This window comes from Siphateles boraxobius, unplaced genomic scaffold, assembly GCF_051911475.1.
Source record: "Siphateles boraxobius isolate OS27281-9 unplaced genomic scaffold, OSU_SipBor_1 214, whole genome shotgun sequence".
Lineage (NCBI taxonomy): Eukaryota > Metazoa > Chordata > Actinopteri > Cypriniformes > Leuciscidae > Siphateles > Siphateles boraxobius.
Window position 1 is genome coordinate 1 of NW_027508827.1, and position 22,901 is coordinate 22,901.

At 41.4% G+C, this 22,901-nt stretch overlaps 1 protein-coding gene across 1 annotated transcript; it reads right to left on the reverse strand.

Annotated features, from left to right (window-relative positions):
- Window positions 1-5,888: 5,888 nt before the first annotated feature.
- sdr16c5b (short chain dehydrogenase/reductase family 16C, member 5b) lies at window positions 5,889-18,686 on the reverse strand. The gene is made up of 7 exons (XM_077237946.1): window positions 18,402-18,686; window positions 17,970-18,308; window positions 15,323-15,454; window positions 14,669-14,768; window positions 9,766-9,910; window positions 8,098-8,223; window positions 5,889-6,055 (listed from the first exon to the last, which is right to left on the reverse strand). Exons 2-7 carry the CDS (start codon window positions 18,288-18,290, stop codon window positions 5,959-5,961), a joined length of 921 nt encoding a protein of 306 aa, XP_077094061.1. The 5' UTR covers window positions 18,291-18,308; window positions 18,402-18,686; the 3' UTR covers window positions 5,889-5,958.
- Window positions 18,687-22,901: the final 4,215 nt, after the last annotated feature.

The window sequence follows — 22,901 nt, forward strand, 5'->3', positions numbered from 1 at the left end:
GTGAGGAGTGTGTGAGGAGTGTGTGAGGAGTGTGTGAGGAGTGTGTGAGGAGTGTGTGAGGAGTGTGTGAGGAGTGTGTGAGGAGTGTGTGAGGAGTGTGTGAGGAGTGTGTGAGTGTGTCGGAGTGTGTGAGGTGTGTCGGAGTGTCGGAGTGTGTGAGGTGTGTGAGGAGTGTGTGAGGAGTGTCGGAGTGTGTGAGGTGTGTGAGGAGTGTGTGAGGTGTGTGAGGTGTGTCGGAGTGTGTGAGGTGTGTCGGAGTGTGTGAGGTGTGTCGGAGTGTGTGAGGTGTGTCGGAGTGTGTGAGGTGTCGGAGTGTGTGAGGTGTGTCGGAGTGTGTGAGGTGTGTCGGAGTGTGTGAGGTGTGTCGGAGTGTGAGAGGTGTGTGTGAGGTGTGTCGGTGTGTGAGGAGTGTGTGAGGAGTGTGTGAGGTGTGTCGGAGTGTGTGAGGTGTGTCGGAGTGTGTGAGGTGTGTGATGAGTGTGTGAGGTGTGTCGGTGTGTGAGGAGTGTGTGAGGAGTGTGTGAGGTGTGTGAGGAGTGTGTGAGGAGTGTGTGAGGTGTGTCGGAGTGTGTGAGGTGTGTCGGAGTGTGTGAGGTGTGTCGGAGTGTGTGAGGAGTGTGTGAGGAGTGTGTGAGGAGTGTGTGAGGAGTGTGTGAGGAGTGTGTGAGGAGTGTGTGAGGAGTGTGTGAGGAGTGTGTGAGGAGTGTGTGAGGTGTGTCGGAGTGTGTGAGGTGTGTCGGAGTGTGTGAGGTGTGTCGGAGTGTGTGAGGTGTGTGAGGAGTGTGTGAGGTGTGTCGGAGTGTGTGAGGTGTGTCGGAGTGTGTGAGGTGTGTCGGAGTGTGTGAGGTGTGTCGGAGTGTGTGAGGTGTGTCGGAGTGTGTGAGGTGTGTCGGAGTGTGTGAGGTGGGTCGGAGTGTGTGAGGTGGGTCGGAGTGTGTGAGGAGTGTGTGAGGAGTGTGTGAGGTGTGTCGGAGTGTGTGAGGAGTGTGTGAGGTGTGTCGGAGTGTGTGAGGTGTGTCGGAGTGTGTGAGGTGTGTCGGAGTGTGTGAGGTGTGTCGGAGTGTGTGAGGTGTGTCGGAGTGTGTGAGGTGTGTCGGAGTGTGTGAGGTGTGTCGGAGTGTGTGAGGTGTGTCGGAGTGTGTGAGGTGTGTGAGGGATGTGTCAAGAGTGTGAGGGATGTGTCAAGAGTGTGAGGGATGTGTCGGAGTGTGTCGGAGTGTGTGAGGTGTGTCGGAGTGTGTGAGGTGTGTCGGAGTGTGTGAGGTGTGTCGGAGTGTGTGAGGTGTGTGAGGAGTGTGTGAGGTGGGTCGGAGTGTGTGAGGTGTGTGTCGGAGTGTGTGAGGTGTGTGTCGGAGTGTGTGAGGTCTGTGTCGGAGTGTGTGAGGGGTGTGTCGGAGTGTGTGAGGTGTGTGTCGGAGTGTGTGAGGTGTGTGTCGGAGTGTGTGAGGTGTGTGTCGGAGTGTGTGAGGTGTGTGTCGGAGTGTGTGAGGTGTGTGTCGGAGTGTGTGAGGTGTGTGTCGGAGTGTGTGAGGTGTGTGTCGGAGTGTGTGAGGTGTGTGTCGGAGTGTGTGAGGTGTGTCGGAGTGTGTGAGGTGTGTCGGAGTGTGTGAGGTGGGTCGGAGTGTGTGAGGAGTGTGTGAGGTGGGTCGGAGTGTGTGAGGTGTGTGAGGAGTGTGTGAGGTGTGTGAGGAGTGTGTGAGGAGTGTGTGAGGTGTGTCGGAGTGTGTGAGGTGTGTCGGAGTGTGTGAGGTGTGTCGGAGTGTGTGAGGTGTGTCGGAGTGTGTGAGGTGTGTCGGAGTGTGTGAGGTGTGTCGGAGTGTGTGAGGTGTGTCGGAGTGTGTGAGGTGTGTCGGAGTGTGTGAGGGATGTGTCAAGAGTGTGAGGGATGTGTCAGGAGTGTGTGAGGTGTGTCGGAGTGTGTGAGGTGTGTCGGAGTGTGTGAGGTGTGTCGGAGTGTGTGAGGTGTGTCGGAGTGTGTGAGGTGTGTCGGAGTGTGTGAGGTGTGTCGGAGTGTGTGAGGTGTGTCGGAGTGTGTGAGGTGTGTCGGAGTGTGTGAGGAGTGCGTGAGGTGTGTCGGAGTGCGCGAGGTGTGTCGGAGTGCGCGAGGTGTGTCGGAGTGCGCGAGGTGTGTCGGAGTGCGCGAGGTGTGTCGGAGTGCGCGAGGTGTGTCGGAGTGCGCGAGGTGTGTCGGAGTGCGCGAGGTGTGTCGGAGTGCGCGAGGTGTGTCGGAGTGCGCGAGGTGTGTCGGAGTGCGCGAGGTGTGTCGGAGTGCGCGAGGTGTGTCGGAGTGCGCGAGGTGTGTCGGAGTGCGCGAGGTGTGTCGGAGTGCGCGAGGTGTGTCGGAGTGCGCGAGGTGTGTCGGAGTGCGCGAGGTGTGTCGGAGTGCGCGAGGTGTGTCGGAGTGCGCGAGGTGTGTGCGAGGTGTGTCGGAGTGCGCGAGGTGTGTCGGAGTGCGCGAGGTGTGTCGGAGTGCGCGAGGTGTGTCGGAGTGCGCGAGGTGTGTCGGAGTGCGCGAGGTGTGTCGGAGTGCGCGAGGTGTGTCGGAGTGCGCGAGGTGTGTCGGAGTGCGCGAGGTGTGTCGGAGTGCGCGAGGTGTGTCGGAGTGCGCGAGGTGTGTCGGAGTGCGCGAGGTGTGTCGGAGTGCGCGAGGTGTGTCGGAGTGCGCGAGGTGTGTCGGAGTGCGCGAGGTGTGTCGGAGTGCGCGAGGTGTGTCGGAGTGCGCGAGGTGTGTCGGAGTGCGCGAGGTGTGTGATGAGTGCGTGAGGTGTGTCGGAGTGTGTGAGGTGTGTGAGGTGTGTCGGAGTGTGTGAGGTGTGTCGGAGTGCGTGAGGTGTGTGAGGTGTGTCGGAGTGCGCGAGGTGTGTCGGAGTGCGCGAGGTGTGTCGGAGTGCGCGAGGTGTGTCGGAGTGCGCGAGGTGTGTCGGAGTGCGCGAGGTGTGTCGGAGTGCGCGAGGTGTGTCGGAGTGCGCGAGGTGTGTCGGAGTGCGCGAGGTGTGTCGGAGTGCGCGAGGTGTGTCGGAGTGCGCGAGGTGTGTCGGAGTGCGCGAGGTGTGTCGGAGTGCGCGAGGTGTGTCGGAGTGCGCGAGGTGTGTCGGAGTGCGTGAGGAGTGCGCGAGGTGTGTCGGAGTGTGTGAGGAGTGCGCGGGATGTTCTGCAAGACTTTACAGAGTGCTGGACTCTTGTGTTGACAATACAAGATCTTTAACACAAAAGAATGACGCACATCTTGATGGAAATGTTAGTTGTGGTGTTACTTCCTTCTAGAAGTGTGTGAGTGTGTTTAGGATCTTGATAAAGGAGAATAACATGATCTGTGGTCTCAGCACACAGTGATGCTTCAGCGCCGCAGAGACGGAGTCAAGCCTGACATGCCGAACGCAGAGGAACGAGATCAGATCCTCTCAGCACTCGGAGGAAAACCCTACTGACATCATCAGACCCTCGTCTGACATCATCAGACCCTCCGCTGACATCATCAGACCCCCTCGTCTGACATCATCAGACCCTCCGCTGACATCATCAGACCCTCCGCTGACATCATCAGACCCTCCGCTGACATCATCAGGCCCTCCGCTGACATCATCAGACCCTCCGCTGACATCATCAGGCCCTCCGCTGACATCATCAGGCCCTCGTCCGACATCATCAGATCATGGGATTCTCTAATGCTGTGTATCATACTGTCCATCACTGAATCATTTAATGTCTATTCAGTCATTCAAACGTGAACGTATTTTGAGTATGAGTGGGTGTTGTGTCAAGTTTATTTTATTGAATGCTTCGTTTACAGAAATGCATGATGGTAATGTTATAACACCTCAATGCCTGATTGTCCAGGTTTAGCAGTTTAGAGATGATTAAATCCTGTGAGCGTTCACGTCCTCCTGGAGCTCGTAAATACAACTTGTAACCTGGGAATTCTCCTTCCTTGTATCAAAAATACCATGTTTGTAAAGATCTAGGAAGTATTAAAAACAATGAAACGATGTGCCTTTCTGTTGCATGAAGCTGTAAGTTTTGAAGCGATTCTCTCAAACCAGAACTGGACCAATCAGCTGCGAGCAAAGTGACGTAAATCTGACGCAATAAAGCCACGCCCCCTATCTCTCGCAGTTGCCTGTCTTTTGCCTTTTAATTTGTTGTATTTAGGTTTTAATTTGCTATATTTATATTACATGAATTATGATTATTTATAATTCATAGTTAATTGACAATATACAACTTTGCATTTAAATTAACAAATAAAAGCTTTAATATATAAAGCGTGGGTTCTTTTGAGCTGGTTGTGAACCTATGTAAAGTATTATTTAATTTCAGTTTTCTGTCATCATCAGTGGTGTCCACGTGGGGGCGCACGCGCACTGCGCACACAACAAACACTGAAATATTATATTTCTAAAGCCGTTTAAGAATTTACCCTACGTAAAGACAATAGGGAGTCAGACTTGCAATTTCTAATGCTTATAAGATTTTTCTATATACAACTTTACATATCTAGCCTGAATATTTAGTTACATTACATACATTAAAAATGTTTATGTATATATAACATATATGTATTGTGTAGATTTGAAGGTATAATTAGACTGAATTCCACTGAGACCACAATCTATTTATTGCACCTAATTTACTGTACTTTAGATGTACAGTGACGGGAGAAACGAAGCGTTTCGAAGCTTTTGAATCAAATCGATCAAGTGATTCGCTAAATGATTCAGTGTTTGGAAGCGCTGGCGACCCCTGCTGGTCAGAACAGTGTAAATGCAGCGAAAACTCAGTCAAAACATGCAGAAGAACGGCTTTTACAAACCAGCAATATTTAATTGAAGCTGTCATCTATTAAATGCAAATAACAAATCATGTAATACCATTAAATATGAAGTTTCTCTATAATAGGTGTTATTTCATTAATTGTAGAGGTTGTGTTGTTGGTTTTATGGAGAGTTTGTAAGAGACCAGTAAGAGACTTTTAACTACTACTCTTCCTTTTAATTATACAAATATGTCATTAAATGTTTACAAATGTATGAAACATTTTTTTTTAAATCATAGTTATTCATAGGTTCACGGAGACTCGATTACTGGAATCACGTGACTGGCTGTTTGAATCGCGCTCCGATTCACTGGTTCGAAACAAATGATTCGCAAAGGGCTCGGATCCCCAAACACATTTATTTCATAAATCATGTTAATGTTTTGTGCTTTTGTGGAGCTGATATGTCTTCAAAAAAGTGTAGATTTTGAAGAAAAAAGAAACAAAGTATACTATAATTGACAGATTTATTAGTAAGAGCCACAGTAATACACCGAATCAACTACTTCCATTATACAATCATTGTCATTAAGTAAGTAATTAAAAACATAGTTAAAAGATGTTTTAAAAAAAAAATTTGCAGAGAAACAGCATCCATAATATTTAAACTCTAAAGTTAGAAATGGTTTCTTGGGTGCAAATTAAGTGCAAACGGATAAAGAGGTAAAATGTCTCTGTTATTAAAACGGAAATTTCTTCATATTGGATGAAACAGAAGTGCAGATTGGTCACAGTATGTGTCAGTTTTAAACAGTTCTCTATTTTTTCATGCGTGTTTATTGTGTAAGTATTCTCTCTCTCTCTCTCTCTCTCTCTCTCTGTCTCTCTGTCTCTGTCTCTCTCTCTCTCTCTCTCTCTCTCTCTGTCTCTGTCTCTCTCTCTTTCTCTCTCTCTCTCTCTCTCTGTCTCTGTCTCTCTCTCTCTCTCTCTGTCTCTGTCTCTCTCTCTTTCTCTCTCTCTCTCTCTCTCTGTCTCTGTCTCTCTCTCTCTCTCTCTCTCTCTCTCTCTCTCTCTCTCTCTCTCTCTCTCTCTCTCTGTCTCTCTCTCTCTCTCTCTCTCTCTCTCTCTGTCTCTCCTCTCTCTCTCTCTCTCTCTCTCTCTCTCTCTCTCTCTCTCTCTCTCTCTCTCTCTCTCTCTCGTGGAAATTAATCGCTCTTTTTCCCATGACCTTTGAACTTAGCCATGAAGTTGAACGCTCCCAGATATCCGCCCAACAGCACACCGATCTTAGTGGGCAGAAAACTGTGTGACGGAGGAAAAGCAACTGTTATACAAGCACACCAAAGTAACACACACACAAATTACACTGTTTTCAGAAAGCAGTTAAAACGCTACAGATATGACAGAAAAATATATTTATATCATATGATATAGTTTAGAGAAATTAACTTTATACAACAGTTCAATAAACATTGTTACATTTTAGACACAATGCTGTCTGTTTGTGCTCAATTTTACCAATGAAACAAACGAAGCCACGGCAGAACTGTTGCGAGTCTTTGAGCGAATCGAGTTCAGTGAGTCATTGATTCAGTGACTCATTCATAAAGACGGTCAATTGCTTCGTTCTCGAACGAATCAGCAGTTTGAATGAATCGGTTGAATGAATGATTTAATGACTCACTCATTAAGACTGGCTTAGTGGTTTTAGTTTCGTATTTAGAGTATTATTTCATGTTTCATTCATATTCATTGATAGTCTGTGTAAATATACCTAAATGCCACTTCAGATCCAGATTCTGAAAAACAATGTTATGACCTCGCTGTAGCCTCAAAATTGTAATAAATTCAATGTTGAATCAAAATATTTCTTTCTAAAGTTTTTTTTTGTGTGATGTCTATTCAATGCTTGTTTCATCTGACTCAATAATGACTTTAAATCATCATGTAATAAATTAGATTCATAATTTTAATGGTTTGACAGAATACGAGTCAGGTGTAAATGTATGTTGTAAAAAACACATTTTTATGAGAATTTATGCGCATCTTGGCGTTTCCATCCAGCGTTTATTAAGTGATATCCAAATAAGTGACGAACCCGGCTGGGACGTGCTTATTGCTCAAAATTCTACTTTATTTATTTTAACTTTATTTTTTATTTTTTTCGGAAAACATACAGAGATTACATTTTTATGACATACAAATTGTATACAATATACAAAATGTGTATCAACAATATGTTCAATGTCATCAGAATACAAATGAGAAAAGAACAATGAGCCGAAAACTAAAATAAATAAATAAAAAAGAAGAACATTAAGAAAAGATATTAATCTATACATCAGTTACACTGTACAAATACTTTCATGTTATGTTTAAATTTTCATAAAGAAAAGTTTCATAAGAAATGTGAGGGAATGTAGGGTCCAAAGTTTTAAAGTTGAGACACTGACACACAGATATATAACGCATATTTTAATAAAAAAAAAAAAATTAATTTATTTGCAACCGTTATGTTAACAGCATTATTATATTTCTGTGGCCAGAACAGCTCAGCTGATGTAAAAAACAGAAAGAAATATACCTAATTAATCTATTGATCATTTTAGGGAAATATCATATTCACAAAGCCAAATTTAGTAATGTAAACCTTCCTTTATTGCTTTTGGTAAGGAGGCGGAACAGTACATCAGACCCATCTATGATTCAAAAAATAAGGCGGCTGCTAAAACCATTCAGTTATGCTCTATCTTTAATATATATTTATTTGAAACTCCCCCTGGCTCTGTTCTTGTTTAATATTTTGTTTGCTGTATTATTGAGTCTATTTATATGTTCTTACTATTTGTATCGTTAAGATTTAATAAAGATTTTTTAAAAAACGTGCTGCGTTGTCATGGGAACATCCCAGTTGAAAATTACGTTGTCTCTCGTTGCTCCCTTCATCAAGTGCGTTCCAAACGTCTACATAATGGCACACTAGTGTCATGCTCACTCCGGAGTCGCACTTGAAGAGCTCTGCCGTCTGCCCTTCGAAGGGAGTAGGGAATAGGGATGCTCACGAGCAATAAGCACGTGTTCGTCACTTATTTGGTTCCCCCGGAAACGTTTCCGTTGTGGTTTGTGTTATTTGCAGAGTTTCTGTATTTGGTTGTGTTGTGAGTATTTGGAGCACACGCATGTTGTGAAACCGATGTTTTCTTAATTTGCAGGCGTTTTTTTTCTATTTGCATGCGTTTTCTTCAGTCGCAGCACATTGAGCTCTCTCGCCCACCGTAGTATGGAACCGTAAAGTGTGTTTTATAAGAGTGAAATGTGAACTGAAGCAGAAGTGTAACACTCACTTCTTCAGAGCGATGGCGATGTACAGGCTTCGAGGCATGTAGAGATACACCTGATCCCGGCGGACCGCGTCCACAATCTTCCTGCACGCATAATCCGGCTCAAGAACAGGCATGAGTCTGGGAAATCTGCAACACACACACACACACACACACACACACACACACACACACACACACACACACACACACACACACACACACACACACACATGTAATGGTTTTTACACTGTACAAACTATATATACACATATATACACACACACACACACACACACACCTGAAGGGGGTTTATTCTGAGATAACACAACCACACACACAGCTGAAGGAGGTTTATTCTGAGATAACACAACCACACACACAGCTGAAGGAGGTTTATTCTGAGATATCACACACACACACACACACACACCTGAAGGGGGTTTATTCTGAGATAACACACACACACACCTGAAGGGGGTTTATTCTGAGATAACACACACACACACACACACACACACACACACAACTGAAGGAGGTTTATTCTGAGATATCACACACACACACACACACACACCTGAAGGGTGTTTATTCTGAGATAACACACACACACACACACCTGAAGGAGGTTTATTCTGAGATAACACACACACACACCTGAAGGGAGTTTATTCTGAGATAACACACACACACACACACACACACCTGAAGGAGGTTTATTCTGAGATAACACACACACACACCTGAAGGGGGTTTATTCTGAGATAACACACACACACACACACACACACACAACTGAAGGAGGTTTATTCTGAGATATCACACACACACACACACACACACCTGAAGGAGGTTTATTCTGAGATATCACACACACACACACACCTGAAGGAGGTTTATTCTGAGATAACACACACACACACCTGAAGGAGGTTTATTCTGAGATAACACACACACACACCTGAAGGGGGTTTATTCTGAGATAACACACACACACACACACACACACACACAACTGAAGGAGGTTTATTCTGAGATATCACACACACACACACACACCTGAAGGAGGTTTATTCTGAGATATCACACACACACACACCTGAAGGAGGTTTATTCTGAGATAACACACACACACACACCTGAAGGAGGTTTATTCTGAGATAAAACACACAAACACCTGAAGGAGGTTTATTCTGAGATAACACACACACACACACACCTGAAGGAGGTTTATTCTGAGATATCACACACACACACACACACACACACACACACACACACCTGAAGGAGGTTTATTCTGAGATAACACACACACACACCTGAAGGGGGTTTATTCTGAGAAAACACACACACACACACACACACACACACACACCTGAAGGGGGTTATTCTGAGATAACACACACACACCTGAAGGGGGTTTATTCTGAGATAACACACACACACACAAACACACACACACACACACACACACCTGAATGGGGTTTATTCTGATATTACAACCGACTGGATCTACATTATCCCTTACATGATGCGGATCAGTTCTTGTTCTAGATAACGGTTCCTCATGTATTCCTCAAGCTGCTTTGGATAATAGTGTGTTAAATTAATGTACTGATCCACATCTAACATTCATGTGCTCAACAATGCAGAAAAATATGTTCTGTTATTTTCTGAGAAGCAGTTTCTTACTTAGTGTTGGCGCCGTCGAACATGCCGGTGTTGATGAAGAACGGGCAGACGATGGTGGTCTTCACTCCATCACAACCCAGAGCCATCAGCTCCAGCGCCATCGACTCCGCAAACCCCACCGCGGCAAACTTACTCGCACAGTAATCTGAGGACAACACAAACTTACTCGCACAGTAATCTGAGGACAACACAAAGTAATCTGAGGACAACACAAACTTACTCGCACAGTAATCTGAGGACAACACAAACTTACTCGCACAGTAATCTGAGGACAACACAAACTTACTCGCACAGTAATCTGAGGACAACACAAACTTACTCGCACAGTAATCTGAGGACAACACAAAGTAATCTGAGGACAACACAAACTTACTCGCACAGTAATCTGAGGACAACACAAACTTACTCGCACAGTAATCTGAGGACAACACAAACTTACTCGCACAGTAATCTGAGGACAACACAAACTTACTCGCACAGTAATCTGAGGACAACACAAACTTACTCGCACAGTAATCTGAGGACAACACAAAGTAATCTGAGGACAACACAAACTTACTCGCACAGTAATCTGAGGACAACACAAACTTACTCGCACAGTAATCTGAGGACAACACAAACTTACTCGCACAGTAATCTGAGGACAACACAAACTTACTCGCACAGTAATCTGAGGACAACACAAACTTACTCGCACAGTAATCTGAGGACAACACAAACTTACTCGCACAGTAATCTGAGGACAACACAAACTTACTCGCACAGTAATCTGAGGACAACACAAACTTACTCGCACAGTAATCTGAGGACAACACAAACGTACTCACTCAGTAATCTGAGGACAACACAAACGTACTCACACAGTAATCTGAGGACAACACATACTTACTCGCACAGTAATCTGAGGACAACACAAACGTACTCACACAGTAATCTGAGGACAACACAAACTTACTCGCACAGTAATCTGAGGACAACACAAACTTACTCACTCAGTAATTTGAGGACAACACAAACTTACTCGCACAGTAATCTGAGGACAACACGAATTTACTCACACAGTAATCTGAGGACAACACAAACTTACTCACTCAGTAATCTGAGGTCAACATAAACTTACTCGCACAGTAATCTGAGGACAACACAAACTTACTCGCACAGTAATCTGAGGACAACACAAACTTACTCGCACAGTAATCTGAGGACAACACGAATTTACTCACACAGTAATCTGAGGACAACACAAACTTACTCGCACAGTAATCTGAGGACAACACAAACTTACTCGCACAGTAATCTGAGGACAACACAAATTTACTCGCACAGTAATCTGAGGACAACACAAACTTACTCGCACAGTAATCTGAGGACAACACAAATTTACTCACACAGTAATCTGAGGACAACACAAACTTACTCACACAGTAATCTGAGGACAACACAAATTTACACGCACAGTAATCTGAGGACAACACAAATTTACTCGCACAGTAATCTGAGGACAACACAAATTTACTCGCACAGTAATCTGAGGACAACACAAATTTACTCGCACAGTAATCTGAGGACAACACAAATTTACTCACTCAGTAATCTGAGGACAACACAAACTTACTCACACAGTAATCTGAGGACAACACAAATTTACACGCACAGTAATCTGAGGACAACACAAACTTACTCGCACAGTAATCTGAGGACATCACAAAGTTACTCGCACAGTAATCTGAGGACAACACAAAGTAATCTGAGGACAACACAAATTTACTCACACAGTAATCTGAGGACAACACAAACTTACTCACACAGTAATCTGAGGACAACACAAACTTACTCGCACAGTAATCTGAGGACAACACAAATTTACTCGCACAGTAATCTGAGGACAACACAAATTTACTCACTCAGTAATCTGAGGACAACACAAATTTACTCGCACAGTAATCTGAGGACAACACAAACTTACTCGCACAGTAATCTGAGGACAACACAAACTTACTCGCACAGTAATCTGAGGACAACACAAACTTACTCGCACAGTAATCTGAGGACAACAAAAACTTACTCACACAGTAATCTGAGGACAACACAAACTTACTCACACAGTAATCTGAGGACAACACAAACTTACTCGCACAGTAATCTGAGGACGACACAAACTTACTCGCACAGTAATCTGAGGACAACACAAACTTACTCGCACAGTAATCTGAGGACAACACAAACTTACTCGCACAGTAATCTGAGGACAACACAAACTTACTCGCACAGTAATCTGAGGACAACACAAACTTACTCACACAGTAATCTGAGGACAACACAAACTTACTCGCACAGTAATCTGAGGACAACACAAACTTACTCACACAGTAATCTGAGGACAACACAAACTTACTCGCACAGTAATCTGAGGACAACACAAATTTACTCGCACAGTAATCTGAGGACAACACAAATTTACTCGCACAGTAATCTGAGGACAACACAAACTTACTCGCACAGTAATCTGAGGGCAACACAAACTTACTCACACAGTAATCTGAGGACAACACAAATTTACTCGCACAGTAATCTGAGGACAACACAAATTTACTCGCACAGTAATCTGAGGACAACACAAACTTACTCGCACAGTAATCTGAGGACGACACAAACTTACTCGCACAGTAATCTGAGGACAACACAAATTTACTCGCACAGTAATCTGAGGACAACACAAATTTACTCGCACAGTAATCTGAGGACAACACAAACTTACTCGCACAGTAATCTGAGGACAACACGAATTTACTCACACAGTAATCTGAGGACAACACAAACTTACTCACACAGTAATCTGAGGACAACACAAACTTACTCACACAGTAATCTGAGGACAACACAAACTTACTCACACAGTAATCTGAGGACAACACAAACTTACTCGCACAGTAATCTGAGGACAACACAAACTTACTCACACAGTAATCTGAGGACAACACAAACTTACTCGCACAGTAATCTGAGGACAACACAAATTTACTCGCACAGTAATCTGAGGACAACACAAATTTACTCGCACAGTAATCTGAGGACAACACAAACTTACTCGCACAGTAATCTGAGGACAACACAAACTTACTCACACAGTAATCTGAGGACAACACAAATTTACTCGCACAGTAATCTGAGGACAACACAAATTTACTCGCACAGTAATCTGAGGACAACACAAACTTACTCGCACAGTAATCTGAGGACAACACAAATTTACTCACACAGTAATCTGAGGACAACACAAACTTACTCGCACAGTAATCTGAGGACAACACAAACTTACTCGCACAGTAATCTGAGGACAACACAAATTTACTCGCACAGTAATCTGAGGACAACACAAATTTACTCACACAGTAATCTGAGGACAACACAAACTTACTCGCACAGTAATCTGAGGACAAAACAAACTTACTCGCACAGTAATCTGAGGACAACACAAACTTACTCACACAGTAATCTGAGGACAACACAAACTTACTCGCACAGCAATCTGAGGACAACACAAACTTACTCACTCAGTAATCTGAGGACAAAACAAACTTACTCGCACAGTAATCTGAGGACAACACAAACTTACTCACACAGTAATCTGAGGACAAAACAAACTTACTCGCACAGTAATCTGAGGACAACACAAACTTACTCACACAGTAATCTGAGGACAACACAAACTTACTCGCACAGTAATCTGAGGACAACACAAACTTACTCGCACAGTAATCTGAGGACAACACAAATTTACTCGCACAGTAATCTTAGGACAACACAAATTTACTCGCACAGTAATCTGAGGACAACACAAACTTACTCGCACAGTAATCTGAGGACAACACAAACTTACTCACACAGTAATCTGAGGACAACACAAACTTACTCGCACAGTAATCTGAGGACAACACGAATTTACTCACACAGTAATCTGAGGACAACACAAATTTACTCGCACAGTATTCTGAGGACAACACAAACTTACCGCACAGTAATCTGAGGACAACACGAATTTACTCACACAGTAATCTGAGGACAACACAAACTTACTCACACAGTAATCTGAGGACAACACAAATTTACTCGCACAGTAATCTGAGGACAACACAAATTTACTCGCACAGTAATCTGAGGACAACACAAATTTACTCGCACAGTAATCTGAGGACAACACAAATTTACTTGCACAGTAATCTGAGGACAACACAAACTTACTCACACAGTAATCTGAGGACAACACAAATTTACTTGCACAGTAATCTGAGGACAACACAAACTTACTCACACAGTAATCTGAGGACAACACAAATTTACTCACACAGTAATCTGAGGACAACACAAATTTACCGCACAGTAATCTGAGGACAACACAAACTTACCGCACAGTAATCTGAGGACAACACGAATTTACTCACACAGTAATCTGAGGACAACACAAACTTACTCACACAGTAATCTGAGGACAACACAAATTTACTCGCACAGTAATCTGAGGACAACACAAATTTACTCGCACAGTAATCTGAGGACAACACAAATTTACTCGCACAGTAATCTGAGGACAACACAAATTTACTTGCACAGTAATCTGAGGACAACACAAACTTACTCACACAGTAATCTGAGGACAACACAAATTTACTTGCACAGTAATCTGAGGACAACACAAACTTACTCACACAGTAATCTGAGGACAACACAAATTTACTCACACAGTAATCTGAGGACAACACAAATTTACTCGCACAGTAATCTGAGGACAACACAAACTTACTCACACAGTAATCTGAGGACATGTAGTGAGAAATACACACTCCCTCCTGAGAAAGAGATATTAGTGTTGATATTAGTGATAAACTGAGAAGATCTACTGTACCTGCCAGTCCATTGACTCCGATGAGTCCAGCAGAACTCGCTATACTGACCAGATGACCTCGATTACCAGCAATCATAGCCGGCAGGAACGCCTTATACATCTGAGAGGAGAGACTGGATATCATGATCAGATAGAGAGATATATAGAGAGATAGATAGAGCGATAGAGTGATATATATAGATAGATAGATAGATAGATAGATAGATAGATAGATAGATAGATAGATAGATAGATAGATAGATAGATAGATAGATAGATAGATAGAAAGATAGATAGATAGATAGATAGAGTGATAGAGAGATAGATAGAGAGATAGAGTGGTAGAGAGATAGATATAGAGATAGAGATAGATAGATAGATAGAGAGATAGAGTGATAGAGAGATAGATAGAGAGATAGAGTGATAGAGAGATAGATAGAGAGATAGATAGATAGATAGATAGATAGATAGATAGATAGATAGATAGATAGATAGATAGATAGATAGATAGATAGACAGAGAGATAGATAGATAGATAGATAGATAGATAGATAGATAGATAGATAGATAGATAGATAGATAGATAGATAGATAGATAGAGAGAGAGATAGAGTGATAGAGAGATAGACGGAGAGATAGATAGATAGAGAGATAGAGTGATAGAGAGATAGATACCCAGAAGTGTGCTAGGCTGTTGACCTCCATAGTCTTCTCCACCAGCGCATCAGGACATTCCATGAACTTTTTCCCAGTAACAATTCCTGCATTATTTATCAAAATTGTGACGTCACCAACCTCACGCTTCACCTTATAAAACAAACGGAACAAGTCGTGAATTACACTTCTTCTTAGCCTGTTAAATTTACTTAAAGTTGCCTTAATGTTTTAAGTGTCAAAGAATTTAGTCATTTAATTATTATTTTTACCATTACTAACAAATAATATTAAGCTGAAACAAGTCAAAGTTGTGTGATAATAACATTTACGGTGTAGCAACTGAAAATAAACAGATGAGTGAAAGAAAGAAGGTAGGGTTAGGTAAAAATCATAATGTTTATGGTCATTACAAATGTTGATGCGACTGAAAACACTGTATGAGGGTTACTGTACGTGCTACTGTATGCGCATGAGGGTTACTGTACGTGTAACTGTACGTGTATGAGTGTTACTGTACGTGCTACTGTATGCGCATGAGGGTTACTGTATGTGCTACTGTATGCGCATGGGGGTTACTGTATGTGCTACTGTATGCGCATGAGGGTTACTGTATGTGCTACTGTATGCGCATGAGGGTTACTGTATGTGCTACTGTATGCGCATGAGTGTTATTGTACGTGCTACTGTATGCGCATGAGGGTTACTGTACGTGCTACTGTATGCGCATGGGGGTTACTGTATGTGCTACTGTATGCGCATGAGGGTTACTGTATGTGCTACTGTATGCGCATGAGTGTTATTGTACGTGCTACTGTATGCGCATGAGGGTTACTGTATGTGCTACTGTATGCGCATGAGTGTTACTGTACGTGCTACTGTACGTGTATGAGGGTTACTGTACGTGCTACTGTATGCGCATGAGGGTTACTGTATGTGCTACTGTATGCGCATGAGGGTTACTGTATGTGCTACTGTATGCGCATGAGTGTTACTGTACGTGCTACTGTACGTGTATGAGGGTTACTGTACGTGCTACTGTATGCGCATGAGGGTTACTGTATGTGCTACTGTATGCGCATGAGGGTTACTGTACGTGCTACTGTATGCGCATGAGGGTTACTGTATGTGCTACTGTATGCGCATGAGGGTTACTGTATGTGCTACTGTATGCGCATGAGGGTTACTGTATGTGCTACTGTATGCGCATGAGGGTTACTGTATGTGCTACTGTATGCGCATGAGTGTTATTGTACGTGCTACTGTATGCGCATGAGGGTTACTGTATGTGCTACTGTATGCGCATGAGTGTTACTGTACGTGCTACTGTACGTGTATGAGGGTTGCTGTACGTGCTACTGTATGCGCATGAGGGTTACTGTATGTGCTACTGTATGCGCATGAGTGTTACTGTACGTGCTACTGTACGTGTATGAGGGTTACTGTACGTGTCACTGTACGCGTATGAGGGTTACTGTATGTGCTACTGTATGCGCATGAGTGTTACTGTATGTGCTACTGTATGCGCATGAGGGTTACTGTATGTGCTACTGTATGCGCATGAGTGTTACTGTACGTGCTACTGTATGCGCATGAGGGTTACTGTATGTGCTACTGTATGCGCATGGGGGTTACTGTATGTGCTACTGTATGCGCATGAGGGTTACTGTATGTGCTACTGTATGCGCATGAGGGTTACTGTATGTGCTACTGTATGCGCATGAGTGTTATTGTACGTGCTACTGTATGCGCATGAGGGTTACTGTATGTGCTACTGTATGCGCATGAGTGTTACTGTACGTGCTACTGTACGTGTATGAGGGTTGCTGTACGTGCTACTGTATGCGCATGAGGGTTACTGTATGTGCTACTGTATGCGCATGAGTGTTACTGTACGTGCTACTGTACGTGTATGAGGGTTACTGTACGTGTCACTGTACGCGTATGAGGGTTACTGTACGTGCTACTGTATGCGCATGAGGGTTACTGTATGCGCTACTGTACGTGTATGAGGGCTACTGTACGTGCTACTGTATGCGCATGAGGGTTACTGTATGCGCTACTGTATGCGCATGAGGGTTACTGTACGTGTATGAGGGTTACTGTACGTGTATGAGGGTTACTGTACGTGTATGAGGGTTACTGTATGTGCTACTGTACCTGTACGAGGGTTACTGTATGTGTTACTGTACCTGTATGAGGGTTACTTTACGTGTCACTGTACGCATATGAGGGTTACTGTACATGTTACTGTACATGTTACTGTACGAAGTGCACCATATTACACCTGGTTATATTTTAATAGACAAAGATTATCACAATTATTATGGGGAAATACCATAAACAAAAATAAAAATTGGCTAAAGGAAAGGCCGATTAAAATTATATTTAGTTACTTCTTGGGTTGAAAAATAGTAAAGCAAAACGCACTAGGTCTCTATGTGAAGCTTTTATGCTATTTATTGTGATGATTTCATACCTGTTTTTTTTATATTATTTTCTTTCTTTTTATATGTATTATTATTTTTAAATTACACTGTTTATTTTCGTTTCCTATTTGTTGTAGTCTATATTTGTTTAATAACGTTACACTATATGTTGGATTATTGTTATGTTTATTATTTGTATGTGACTGGCATTCAATAAAAAAATTAAATAAAAATCACACCTGGTTCGCGGTCCTGTACACCTCCTCGCGCTCGCTGCAGTCGCAGGTGTACGTGTACGCGCGCGCCCCGAGCTCCTCTTTGATCGCGCGCGCGGTCTCTTTGAGCGCGCCCTCGTTGATGTCCCACAGCACCAGACGCGCGTCCAGGCGCGCGAACTCCAGCGCCATGAGCCGCCCGATACCGCTGCTCGCGCCGGTCACGAGCACCAGCTCCCCGGCCACGCGCTTCCGTCGAACCGGGACAAACAACCGAACCAGCGCTTCTAAAGTGTAGACCAGCGACAAGAAGAGCACCTGGAGAGTCTCCAAGAGGAAGTTCATGATGAAGGCGAATCGATCCTGGAGGCGAAAGCGTTAACAGTCAGCTTTATCAGCTTTATTCAGTGTAATAAGCGGGTCTATCCGCGCGCTACCGTCATGCCGGTGTCTTACCTCACGCGTCACTGACACAACTGTTCATTTCGCCTTTCCCCGAGTGTTCCTGTCCTCGACCTTCGCTCCGGTGTCCGGTTATCACTCCGTGTTTACCGAAGACAAAGTTCAGTCTCGGAGTCCTAACGGGATGTTGTGGGCGCGGCCTCGGTTTAACCGTTTGGCGCCCGCGACCGGCCTTGACGACGCGCGCAAAGGAGAAACACAGTGAAGAGTGAATTAAACCTTTATCATTAGCCTTCGATCTCCATAAAGTGGAATAAATCACACAGCTCGTTTCATTATGCTGGGAAATGAATAGGTGGAGCTTAGACCATGTGTGCCTATATTTAGAGACAAACACGAGGTTAAATCCTCATCTGACTCAGGGACTCGTGGATGAAGCACACTTGTGAGGGCCCTGAATTTGGACATGCATTCATTAGGTAACACTTTATTGTAGGCTATTGTGTCCGTGTTGCATATTTTACATAGCCTACTTACCACAGTAAATTATGCATAATTCTAAACCGCAACCAAATCCTAATCCTAACCCTGGAGTAATGTTGTTTATTAATATTACTCAGTACTTATAATACATGTGCGTCGGAACCATTGTACTATATGAGTGGGACAAGACCCGCCCACTTTTTAAGGCCAGTGATATCGGACCCACTAGCGCATATTTCTGTTCACTTTCCAGAGTGATGTCAGTCAAAAACATTCCACTTGAGGAAAGCCCTAATAAATTAAACTCCATTTCTGCTGAATCATTATATTTCTCAACGAGCCGCAACTGACGAAAATAACGACATGAATCGGAGTTTAGTTTACTTGATTAAATAAAAGGCACCAGAAAACATGAAATGGCATTTACTCCAGTAACATTTTTCTGGGGGAGGACACACACTTTTTTTTTTTGCATCCGACGCCCATGCTTAAATATATACTGACACTGTAATAATGACACATTAAAAATAAAGTGTTACGGCAGCATTGTCTAGATGGTAAACCAGTGTTGGGGGTTAAGCAAGTTATGTAATCATATTCCCTTTTTCCCAAGTAACTATAGTGAAGTAATACATTCAGCCAACAAAATATCTGAGTTACTTTTTTCAAAACGCTTCCCATGAATGACTGACGAAAACATAACTGATATAATCATAACTGATATAATCATAACTGATATAATCATAACTGATGAAAAAATAACTGATATAATCATAACTGATATAATCATAACTGATGAAAACATAACTGATATAATCATAACTGATATAATCATAACTGATGAAAAAATAACTGATATAATCATAACTGATATAATCATAACTGATGAAAACATAACTGATATAATCATAACTGATATAATCATAACTGATATAATCATAACTGATATGATCATAACTGATATAATCACTGATATAATCATAACTGATGAAAAAATAACTGATATAATCATAACTGATATAATCATAACTGATATAATCATAACTGATATGATCATAACTGATATAAGCATAACTGATATAATCATAACTGATATAATCATAATTGATATAATAATAACTGATGAAAAAATAACTGATATAATCATAACTGATATAATCATAACTGATGAAAACATAACTGATATAATCATAACTGATATAATCACTGATATGATCATAACTGATATGATCATAACTGATATAATCATAACTGATATAATCATAACTGATATAATCATAACTGATGAAAACATAACTGATATAATCATAACTGATATAATCATAACTGATGAAAACATAACTGATATAATCATAACTGATATAATCATAACTGATATGATCATAACTGATATAATCACTGATATAATCATAACTGATGAAAAAATAACTGATATAATCATAACTGATATAATCATAACTGATATAATCATAACTGATATAAGCATAACTGATATAAGCATAACTGATATAATCATAACTGATATAATCATAACTGATATGATCATAACTGATATGATCATAACTGATATAATCATAACTGATATAATCATAACTGATATGATCATAACTGATATAATCATAACTGATATAATCATAACTGATATGATCATAACTGATATGATCATAACTGATATAATCATAACTGATATAATCATAACTGATATGATCATAACTGATATAATCATAACTGATATAATCACTGATATGATCATAACTGATATAATCATAACTGATATAATCATAACTGATATGATCATAACTGATATAATCATAACTGATATAATCATAACTGATATGATCATAACTGATATAATCATAACTGATATGATCATAACTGATATAATCACTGATATGATCATAACTGATATAATCATAACTGATATAATCATAACTGATATGATCATAACTGATATGATCATAACTGATATAATCATAACTGATATAATCATAACTGATATGATCATAACTGATATGATCATAACTGATATAATCATAACTGATATAATCATAACTGATATGATCATAACTGATATAATCACTGATATGATCATAACTGATATAATCACAACTGATATAATCATAACTGATATAATCATAACTGATATAATCATAACTGATATAATCATAACTGATATGATCATAACTGATATAATCATAACTGATATAATCATAACTGATATGATCATAACTGATATAATCACTGATATGATCATAACTGATATGATCATAACTGATATAATCACTGATATGATCATAACTGATATAATCATAACTGATATAATCATAACTGCAGCACGTGAATAAACGATGTTATAATGCTGATATAGTTATTGTTGGTGACACTTTATTTTACAGTGTCTTTCGTACACTTGTTACGTATAGTTACTGTAGTAATAACTATAAATGCTTTGTAACATGCCACTAATCCTAACCACATGTAGTTCATTATTATTACTCAGCACTTAAGTGTATAATTACACTATAACACAAACACATTCAAATTAAGTGTAAGCGTATTGTTCTTGATGTGAACAAGCCGTTAGTTAAGTTATTGCAAAAGTCAAATAAACAGTATATTTTGAATCTCACAAGACTTTTTGTTACAGATATGAGTTAATTATAATTATACAGCTTGGAGGATACTCAAACATACAGTTATACTTTACAGTGTTATTATAGATAATATTAATTACCAACGTGAACTTACTGTAGGGTTAGGTTTAGTAGTATGTCATTATTACTGTTATTATTACAGTAAGAACATGTTACGTGTTACAGAGACACTAAAATAAAGTCGGTTACACTCATTAGTGTAATTATGTATTTAAGTACTGAGTAATATTAATAAGTAACATGTACTTATAGGGTTATGGTATTAGGATTTGCTTGAGGTTTAGTTGCATGTAATTATGCATAATTTACTGTTATTACTATGGTAGTATATGTAACATATGTAACAAGGACACTGTAAAATAAAGTGTTACCAAATGTAGGCCTACATTAGACTTTATTTAGTAATTATAGGGTTATGGTTATGGTATAGATCAGAGGTGGCGTAGATATGATAGAGATATCGACTGCAGGGCTTAGTCACGTTCCCACATTAAATAAAGCCCGATCTCAGAGATGAAGTTTGCATGTTTACAGATCTTTGTGAAACTTTCCCACATTGCCTTGATTCTATGAGTTTCATGACAGTAGAAGTGCTTTACATCGTTAACCGTATAATCAAACTATACTTTAGTCACGAACTGCTCTGAGACACGCAGGTTGAGGATCCAAATGCAGTTTATTTAACAGGGACAGTCCAAACACGTAGTCAAAAGTACCTGTCAGACAGGTTTCTGGGTAATGCAGAGACTGGCTACAAGTCCTAAACCAAGAGACATGAGACCAGGAAAACGCTGTGTAAACAACTAACGAGACTTCGCACGGGTGAATGTGAAACTCAGGCTTATATGGGCTGAGCTCAACAAGGTGAAGTTGGGGAATGTGATCATGGCTGATTAGTCTGGGCAAAGGATTATGGGAAATGTAGTTTGTGGATGTGTGGTGATGGTCTGGGTTGGAGTGCCCTCTGCTGGTTATCCTGGGCACAACTTTTAAATAAATGTACTAGATCCAGGAGGATCCTGAGGCTCAAACTTCCTAAAATCCACCTGTAGTCACTCATTATTTCCTTAAAACTCATCTTTAATCACCAAAATGACATATTTTTAAAGTTTTTTCCTTGAACATAATTTATTCATGTCTTAAAATATCTTTAATGTAACTGAACCTTCGCCTCATTTAGTATTCGCGTGGTTCTATGAATATGCAAATGAGCCCCGCCTCCACTCACTCACTCAGAGATCCACTCGTTGTCGATCACACGTTGATCTGATTGGTTACAAGGTAGTTTGTGACGTCAGAAACACCAGCGATTTCAAAGCGTGTTTTTGAGACTGTCTTTGGTTCACTGCAGTTTTAAGGAGAAAATACTCAGCAATGCTGTCGACTTATGAATTTACACATGGTTTGTCTTAAAGCG

Bases quoted from the DNA above. Each gene is read 5' to 3' on its own strand.
- sdr16c5b (XM_077237946.1), bottom strand. From the start codon at position 18,290: ATGAACTTCCTCTTGGAGACTCTCCAGGTGCTCTTCTTGTCGCTGGTC. The intron at 14,769-15,322 runs GTATCTATCTCT...CTCTCCTCTCAG, and splicing joins ACAGCCTAGCACACTTCTGG to ATGTATAAGGCGTTCCTGCC. The intron at 9,911-14,668 runs GTACAGTAGATC...TGTTGTCCTCAG, and splicing joins CGGAGTCAATGGACTGGCAG to ATTACTGTGCGAGTAAGTTT.